The sequence below is a fragment of the Myodes glareolus genome, chromosome 6 (genome assembly GCF_982192425.1).
Source record: "Myodes glareolus chromosome 6, mMyoGla1.1, whole genome shotgun sequence".
NCBI lineage: Eukaryota > Metazoa > Chordata > Mammalia > Rodentia > Cricetidae > Myodes > Myodes glareolus.
In genome coordinates, this window is record NC_142031.1 from 10,855,051 (window position 1) to 10,865,172 (window position 10,122).

Here is a 10,122-nt window from a genome sequence, read left to right on the forward strand (position 1 = left end):
TAAAGAAATACATTCTGAAAAATCATTTGTGTTTCTTATTTCTTATTCAAATTTTTTTATGTTCATTTTCTAGAAACTGTTGGAATTGGATGGGACAGTGATGATCCTTCCCAGAAGAATCCTGGCAATAGGCTTCCCAAGCTACAGTGAGCAGAATGGAGGCTTTGAGAACAACAACTCAAGATTAATGCACTCACACAATCCTCCTGCTTTATATTTCAGGTTTACCAAAAGATACTGCCATGTACAACTTTGTACTGACTCACTCCCAGATCTATGTTCACATAAGAAGAAAACTCAAATTTGCCAGCTCACACTCAAGTATATGGCCAGCTGACACAGAAAGATTACTGACAGAACCAGTTATAGGAAAAAAATGCATCCCAGTTAACCTTAGCTACACTGTGAAAACCCACTCTAATATATTAGCATACTAATTACATAGACCCAGAACTGATAGCTTGGTGGTTGGATTAATTAATGAATCAATAATTATTACCCTATTCTGAGTTGTTTTACAGGGTGGACATCTGATGCAAATTACACAGATACCACCCAAATCCCCAAAGGAGGAAGAGGGTGGAGATTCAATTATTGAATCAGACTGCAGATTTTGGCTGGGATGTGTGTGGCTACAAAGGAGAAGGATCAGTGGAAGGTGAAGAAAGAGTCAGAGCAGCCAGAGAAACACTCAAAGTTTTGGGGCCTGGAGTCACTGCATGTCCCTTCTGGGATTTGGAGACCTTTCACCAATGTCCAGATCACATAAGTCCCTCAGTTCTACCAGGACATTTCATCTCATGCAGCCTCACTTCTCCTTGTCTTCATCTCGGTGTTGTTAAATATTTCTTTTTTTTTCTTTTTTCTTTATTTATTTGTTTATAAAAATTTCAACTTCCTCCCCTCCTCCCCATACCCTCCCATTCCCCCCACTCCCTCTCCTCCCCCCCAACTCCCTCTCCTCCTCCCTCTCCAGTCCTATGAGCAGTCAGGGTTTCATGCCCTGTGGGAAGTTCAAGTTCCTCCCCTCTCCCTCCAGGTCTAGGAAGGTGAGCATCCAAACAGACAAGGATCCCAAGCAGACAGTACATGCAGTCGAAACAAGACCCAGTGCCATTGTAAATGGCTTCTCAGTCGACCCCCATGCCAGCCACATTCAGAGAATCCGGTTTGTTTCTTTACCATGCTGATTTTTTTTTTTTAGAGCAGAGGTCACTCTTCATTTCATATCCCTTTCTTGCTTGAAAGTTCCAGATATACTCTGTTAATTCCACCAATGTAGAATAAAATATGCCATCATTTAAAGTCAACTTTGAAGCAAGCTATTATTAAATACTGGTCAGGTAGAAGGGCTTTGGCAAGGTTCAGATCCATGCTCTTGGGAAATGGCCCAGAATGACAGCATTGTCATTGTTTATAAAAGACTCATGTTTAGTTCCCAGCACCCACACCAGTTCCAGGAGATCTTATGTTCCCTTCTGTTCTCAGAAAGTGTCCAAAACCACCACACAAATAAGTACATGAATCTTTAAAACATGCCATTTGGTTAGAGGACCATTTGCTGAAACAGGAACTACCCCTGCCTATGAGCTCTGTAACTATGGGTCTTTGACCATTTGTACAGTACCCAGCACAAATTTCCTCTGACTCAGCCTCAAATCCAGTCACAAAGGGGAAGATTCCCCATAATGACCACGTCACTATTGCATCAGTGTGTACATCTTCTCAGGCAGAACTGCAGAAGTCAGGATGTACAGATGGGTAACAAAATTGTTGTCTTTTAGCAGCCTGCATATTATTGTCTTCTGGAGCTGTGGAAGCTATGCAACAGGAAGTTCCCCAGACCCAGACTGATTGCTTTCTGTCCTGTAACCAATATTGTGTTGTATTCTGCAGTAAATGTCAGATGATCTCAGGATATGTAGTTTTGATGGGGACGTGACTTCCTGTAGCTCTTTTACTCTGGTGCCGTGGAGATCAGTCTGGGCTCTATTCTGTTATTTAATGTCTAGATATGATGGACACCCGGGGCACTGGGTCGCCTTCCTTAACAATACATTGGGAAGCTATCCAATGTCTGGCACTGAGATTTTTCAGTCATTTGTGTTTTCTGCTGCTGGCATCATTCACCCAAACAAGACACACTCACTTTTTGGTTTTTGTTTGTTTACTTGAGAAATGATGTGATGGCTTTTCTTGGATGTTAACTTGACAACATATACCTGGAATTAATGAAATCCCATATGGTTGGGCCCAAGTATGAGGGATATTTTTTCTTTCTTCCATTTTTTTTCAACAGAGGGTTTCTTTAGATAATGCTATCTGTCCTGGTACTAATTCTGTAGAACAGGCTGGCCTTGAACTCACAGAGACTCACCAACTCCGCCTCTGTCTCCTGAGTGATGGAAGTAAAGCCTTGTGCTACCACTGCCAGACTGAGGGTTTTTTTCTTACATCATTTGAAATAGAAAGAACAACATGTTTCTTCTTCTTTTTTGTTTATTCTTCTCTCATAAAATGTATCCAGACCACAACCTCTCCTCCCTCCATCCCTCCTAGTTCCCCTGAAATACGTTGCTCCTCCATTTCCCTTCAGACAAGAGCAGGCCTCTCAGTGAGATCACTGAACATGGCATAACAGATGCAATAAGACTAGGCATGAATTCCCATATCAAGACGTGATGTGGGATGCCCCTCTGTATACTGTGAATACCATCGGTTAATACAGAAGCTGTCTTGGGCCTGTGATAAGGTAGAGCAGAATTAAGCAGGGAAAACTAGGCTGAATGCTAGGAGAAAGAGGGCAGAGTTTGAGAGAAGACATGGAGCCTCCACCAGAGCAGACATGCTGCATCTTTGCCTGTAAAACACAGCTAAATAGTGATATACAGATTAATGAAGATGGGTTAGTTTAGGATATAAAGTGAGCCAGAAATGCTCATAAACTTTTGGCCAAACAGTATTGAAAATAATATAGTTTCTGTGTGGTTATTTAGGAAGTCTGGGCGGTCAGGAAATGAATTAGCAGCCTCATATAACAAAGACTGGATGAGGCAAGCCAGTAGTAGGAAAAGGGTCCTGAGTAAAGGTAAAAAAGTCAGAGAAACCCCATTCACACTGTTAGGAGAAATGAGGCAGGGATTGATGGGAATAGAATGAAGGGAAGTGAAACTGGGCTATAGATGCCTCACTGGCAAAGACCCATTTTCACTGAGTCTGAGACCCTGGACTTGATCCTAGGCAAAGGGAGAAAGCAAAGACTTGGAAGGGAAAGCAGATATGAGATGTGGATAAGAAATAGACTCTAAGATGTATTTTGTCTTAGTTTCTGGGATTTCGACCTGTTTTACCAAGCGGAAGTTGAAATTCACAGTGTTTGATTTGATGAGTGTGCACCAAGGTTTCTGGAACTTTAGGGCTAGAACTCACAAAGTGACTGCTCACCACATATCATGCAGAAGAAGTCAGTGGAGATCTGTCCTAACTCCGGGGTGAAGAAGCCTTTTGTGGAAGTAACTGATCTTGAAGTCATGGAGGCAGATTTTTGTGAAAGGGACATATACTTGTTGCAGTGGGCCCAGCAGCAAAAGAATTCCTTTCATTTATGTTGTAGAAAGCTGAAGAGTTGGGATTCACCTGTCTTCACTGCTGAACAGTTCTTCAAAATGGTAGGTGTAGATTACATCCTGGAGCTGAATCTGAGTCAGTGGTGGTTTAAATTCATGGCACACCTTTTTCCTTACCTGGGGTCGATGAGAAATAATCACATTTGTGCTAAAGGGAATTTGGAAGCCCTTCAGGTTTGCTGCTTATTCAAAGGAAGAAGGAATAAGCATGTTGTTTTCTCAGTTCCCCAAACTCCCCTGTCTCCAGAATCTCTCCATAAGTGATTGCTACTTCTTAGAAGGCCATCTTGAGGAGTAGCTGAGGTTAGGAAGGATGGGGAGGGTCTGGAGAACATAGAAAACAAAGCCTTTCCTTTACAAGTTTGTGGGTCCTTGATGGTCTGACCAGGGGTAACCTAACAATGACAGAGACACAGCAGATGAGCTCTATGCTCAGACGTGTGTGAACAGGCACCAGAACACCCACCTGCAATTACTCAGGTGCGAAAGGTTGTTTGGAGCCCAAAACTTTATTGAGTAGGTGGGAAATATGTGACACTGGGTTTGAAGTTGGGGGAACTGGACATGACTGGTGGGGAAGATACATATAAGGGGACCCATAGGGACACTACTGGGAGGAGCTGAACCTGTCATATGGACAGACTACATCTGGGGAAAGCATCATCTGCCTTGCTTTCAATCCCACCAATCCTCTTTAATACCATTTGGCAAAACTAATTCCTTGATCTCTCCCTAGGAGCCTGAACATCTGTGAGCTCAAACATCAGAATCTGAGTAGTGTAGTGCTGTCTGCTTTATGCCCTAAGCCCCTTGGGGTTCTCTTTTAAAGAATCACAAGTACACTGCAAAGCCTGGAGTTGGAGGGGTTTTACTTGAGAGACTTCTGTTTCCATGTGATTGTGCCTGCCCTGAGCCAATGCTCCCAGCTTACCAAGGCCAATTTCTATCAGAATAATATCTCTCTTCTCATCCTAAAGAACCTTCTATGTCACACAGCCAAGCTGAGCAAAGTTGCCCATGAGCTGTATCCCACCCCTATGGAATGCTATGACTCTAGGACAACAATTAGAGATAGATTTATGCAAGTTTGTTTTGAGTTGCTGAATATACCATGTCTCAGAAAATGCCCCCCCCCCCAAAAAAAGAAAGAAAAGAATTGGTACTTTAGAGATGTTTCAGACACCAGAGAGGGGAAAATTTGAATTTGAAACCAAAAGACTGTGGTTAAAAATGTGTGACGTGTGACATAAGACTGGAGAGATGGCTCAGAGCCTAAGAGGCTAAAAATACTGATTGCTCTTCCAGAGGTCCCAAGTTCAATCCCCAGCAACCACATGATGGCCCAAACTTCCTTGTGCTAGAGGGGATCTGGAAGCCTAGTTCTATCACTGCTTCTTCAGAGCTGGAGCAGGAGTAGATAAGTACTTTGCATTCTCAGCTCCCCAAAATAATTGCCTTCAGCATCTCTATGTAAATGATGTCTACTATCTAGAAGCCTGCCTAACAGAGTAGCTCAAGTAAAAAAAAAAAACTGGAGAAAGTCCAACAGACCATAGAGAAGCCCTCTTTTTACATTGCAAGAAATGAGGAGCAAGTCACCTTGTAGCAATCCTCTCTGGCTTCAGCCTAAGGTTCTCTCCCTGCTTGAGTTCCAGCCCTCACTACTTTTGATGATGAAGTGTTACATGGAATTTTGAGTAAAATAAAACCTTTCCTCCCCAAGTTTCTTTGGTCATAATGATTCATAAGAGCAGTAGAAACTCTAGCTCAGACAGATGCTTAAGAAAATATACTATTTGTTACTGAACAACCAATTGATGTGGTCTGCCCTGGGAAAAACCAACTCCCATGTTCTCAGCTGTTCCACATGTACATTTCTTTGTATACAATTGAGATCTCTTGTGGTTTTGTCCTTCCAGTGTGATAAATTAATTGATGTCATCCTTGTTCAGGTCAACTTTGAGCCATCATTTTAGTGAGACTTAAGAATGTTGCTTCTGATATTAGTATGAAATACAGTCTCACAACAAACTTTCTGATCCTCTGACCCTTCCAGTCTTTCTACAACCCCTTTTCTGTCCAATGCTCCCTGAGTCTTCAATTGGGAGTAGACTTTTTTGTTCCTAAGATTTATTTATTCATTATGTATACAATCTTCTGTCTGCATGTATGCCCGCAGGCCAGAAGAGGACACCAGAGTTCATTATAGATAGCTGTGATCCTCCATGTGTTTGCTGGAAATTGAACTCAGGACCTCAGGAAGAGCAGCCAGTGCTCTTAACCTCTGAATCATGTCTCCAATCCTGATGTGGGAGTGTTTTGTACCTCATGGCGGAGGTACCAACTGTAGCCATGTTTATTGCCACAACTCTATGGCATTTCAAAATCCCTACCAGCAAGCAAGCTGCAACAGTCTGTTCACAAACCACACTCAAATGCTCCATAGTTGGACCACCTGCCTAAAAGAGTCAGAGTTTGCCCTGGCAGGATGGCCCAGCAAGCCAGCATTTTACAGCAGCGCGGCTTTTTTTCCTGCTATGGCTGAAAACCAAAAAGCATGCGGTCAGCTTTTCAGCAAATTCATTTAAGTGTTTCATGGCAAGACCTCGTAAAGAGCTACAGGGATTTGCAGTTAAAGCTGAGTCAGGAAGTCTCTCTTAAATGAGAGCACTTGCCTCTAGCAAGCAGAGCATTTCCAAGAAATTGCTGCTACCAAGAAGCGATGCTTTACTCTATTTGTCTCTGTCTAGAATGACTTCCCAAGCTCTCTCGGGTTTTATGTGGATGCAGTTGTCCTCATATTGGCGCCATTCTGTAACATGAGGGCTTGTTTGTCTCTATCCTCCATGTTACAGATCTTGACCATCTCTGCTCTGAAGGACCTGCCCATGGCATTCTTCCCACCAGTATTCAAAGACGCCTTCACTGGCAAACAGACAAATATTCTGAGGGCAATGGTGGTAGCTTGGCCCTTCCCATGTCATCCTATCAATGCCTTGATGAAAACTCCCAACCTGAAGGCCTTGAAGGCTGTGCTGGGGGGCCTGGATTTGCTGATTAACCAGAAGTATCAACTTAGGTAAGTGAGATCAAGGTAGCATGGAGGGGAAGACTGTGGATGGAGAGAAGTGACCACAGACTTCAGAATGTGGTCCAAGTGGAATCAGAGTTTAGAGAAGTGAATAAGTACAAAAGGGCAGTGGTGTGCGGAACACACTGAGAAGAGATGTGGTCAATATAAAATGACTCTCCCCCTCCCTGTTCTGTCAGCCAATAGAAATGAAAACACTCTGAGTTCAAGGAATGGATTTCAGGGAAATGGAGGTGTGAGATAAAAGCAAAGTATAAACTGATACTCAAATTGTCATTTGAATCTCCTTCTTGTTTGACTAACAGCAGTTGGATACTACAAGAGCTAGATTTGCAGGGTGCCCATCATAACTTCTGGAACTTTTGGACTGGAACAGAGGATGGTGTCTGCTCTCCAGATGTCAATACTGAGACCCAATCAGTAGCACATGATCCCATACAAGGTGAAAAATAGGTTGTGAGTGTGTGGATCAACCTTTCCCTTGAGACCAGGCATCTCTATAAATACATAAAATGCTTCTATTGGTGGATCAAGCAGAGAAAAGAGGTGATGCTGGTGATGTGTCCAAAGCTGGAGTTTGGAGCCACCCCTCTCTACAACCCTGTAATGCTGCTGGAGGTATCTGAGCCAAGCTCTATGAAGGAATTCACAGTGAATGCACGCTGGAACCTGAGAACCCTTGTGACCCTTCAGAAAATCCTTCTCAATGGAATCTTCGTACCTTTGGAGTGGTTTGGAAACCGCAAGATGGTCAAAAAGTGTATTACAGAGATTATTTACTGGGTACCAGATCTCAAAAAGATCCAGCATCTCAAACTGAATGATGTCTGTTTCCTGAATGAACAACTGTACCAAGTACTCAGGTGAGGAAGAATAGAGTTCTTGCTCCACAGGCCAGGGAAAGTCTTGCAGAGTTTCATGAAACAACAGTGCTCACCTGTGGCATCCCAACCACTCCTGAATATAGAAGTGCTATTACCTTAGGATAACTGACCTCGTAGCCTTTCTGCTGCTCTAGCAATCATGATCTAGGAACCATCTTTGCTAGGGAACCAGATGAAGGAAAAACAGATCCACAAAGTGTATGAGGTCTTAAGCCACATGCTACCCCATGTCACCTCTCTCCTCAGGACTGTTAACAGTTTAAATCTCTCTCTCTCTCTCTCTCTCTCTCTCTCTCTCTCTCTCTCTCTCTCTCTCTTCCCCTCTCTCTCTCATCTCTCTCATTTCCAAAGTGTCAAGTGTTCTTTGAGCATGAGTAGGGCCTTGTAAATGAATGAGGGTGAATAAGACAACAGGCAACAGGGAAACCCTGTGAGCAGGATGGAGGCTGTGCTAGGAAGGTGGGGCTCATTCGGACCATTATTGGCAGAGCCAGGGTTGGTTCTAAGTGTCCCCTTTGTTGGCCCTTCTTGATCTCCTGCTGAAACCAACTGTCAGCTTGGGTGACTTTGTGCTTGACTGTGCAGAGGGAACAGATTTGGGAACAGAAAATGTCACAGTCACAGTGATTTTGCATGTGTTGTTAACTCTGCATCAGGGAATACCCTGATCTTGATCTTCATGATGCTCTCAAAATGAACTTAGGCCTAACTGGCCTCTGCTACATTGAAGTATCATCCTTTCTTTACCATTATTAGACTTTACTGGGATAAACTCCTCTGTCTCTCTGTAGGTGCATGGAGAGTCCCTTGGAGACCCTTGCAATCACTCGATGCTTGCTATCAAATGCAGACATGAGTTATCTGTCCCAGTGTCCACATGTCCACAAGCTCAAACATCTGTACATGAGTGGTGTCACCTTTCTAAATTTAAGTCATCCACTTCTAGGAAACCTGATAGAGACACTGACAGCAACTCTGCAGATATTACAATTAAAGGGTTGTATGATCATGGATTTCCAAATTAGTGTTCTCCTGCCTGCCCTGAGCCAGTGCACCCAGCTCATTGAGGTCAATTTTCTGAAGAGTTTCCTGTCTGTGGCCAGTCTGAAGAAGCTGATGCATCACACTGCAAAACTGACTCAGCTGACCCGGGAGCTGTATCCAGCCCCTGACAAGGTCTATGATGACACTTCAGTGAGCTCATGGAAACACTCAGTGTTATAAGACAGCCGAAAGAGGTCTACTTTGTGAGTAAGAAATGTCTAGATTTTCGGGAATTCTGTGTCTATAATGTGGGGACTGCACTATGTTCATGTTGGCAATAAATGAGGAGGTGTAACATGAGGGGGCCGGCTTGTTGGGGTTTCCGTCCTGCCCGGTACCCCACAACTGGCAACTCCCAATGAAAATCACACACATGACTCCATAAGATTATAAACTGATTGGCCCATTAGGTCAGGCTACTTATTAGTTCTTATGACACATATTATCCCACTATCCTTATCTAGGTTAGCCATATAGCTTGGTACCTTTTTCAGCTGGGCAAGTTACATGCTGCCTCTTCGGTGGTCTGCAAAGGAGTGGCTGAGGAAGCTCTCTGTTTCCCAGAATTCTCCTGTTCTCATTGCATCACCTCTACTTCCTGTCTGGTTTTCCCGCCTATACTGCCTGCCTGGCCAAGCAGCGTTTTATTAAAATATAATTGACAGAATACAGATAATTCTCCTGCATCATTTCCCTCTTTTTTTTTTAAACAAAGAAAAATACCCATAGTCCATTTGTTGGGAATGTGGGCGTAGTATTTCAGGCTACTTCCTGCTGGTTGGGGGCGCTGATGATCTTATGGGGACCTAAAGAAAATTTAGAGTTATAATCAAGTCCTGACTGGAGTATCCTGTGAGTCTTGATCATCTCAGGCAGCAGTCTTGAATATGTTCTGGATGTAGAATTCAGACATCCAGGCCATCTGTTCCTGTTGGAGATTTTTCAGGTGGCCTCCCTTGGTCAAAGGTGATTTTTCTTAACTCTGAATAAATCCAGAGCCTCTCGTTTTCTGTGGAAACAAAAGCAAAATCTCTTCTTCAAAGTAACATACCTTTTGACTTCAATTTTGAAGCCAAGGTATTTTCAAAATACCTATCTTGGATTAATTCTGCAGCATTTATAAGCAAATGTATATTGGCGAGTGTTGCTCCTTCCTCAGCATTCAAACAATTAAAAGAGAGCATAATAGCATACAGTATCAAGATTCTCTGTATATTTTCCATCTTTATGCAGCTTTATTTTAACTTTTATTTCTTTTATTTTTACTTTTACTTTTTGAGACAGGTTCTCTGTATATCTTTGTCCTGGAATAACTCTGGAGACCAGGCTGTCCTTGAACTCACAGAGATCCTCCTATATCTACCTCTCCAGTGCTAGGATTAAAGGTGTATGCTACCACACCTTGAACTCACAGAGATCTGTCTCTGCCTCCCAGGCATTGAGATTAAAGGTGTGTACCACCACACCCTATTCCTTC

The 10,122-nt window shown here is 43.1% G+C and overlaps 1 protein-coding gene across 1 annotated transcript; it reads left to right on the plus strand.

The window, feature by feature from the left end:
• Positions 1 to 3,452: 3,452 nt before the first annotated feature.
• LOC148121635 (PRAME family member 12-like) lies at positions 3,453 to 8,926 on the plus strand. The gene is given in 5 exon segments (XM_087906759.1): positions 3,453 to 3,668; positions 6,482 to 6,705; positions 7,023 to 7,580; positions 8,393 to 8,790; positions 8,793 to 8,926. Coding segments are annotated over 5 exon segments (1,530 nt in total).
• The last annotated feature ends 1,196 nt before the right edge of the window (positions 8,927 to 10,122 follow it).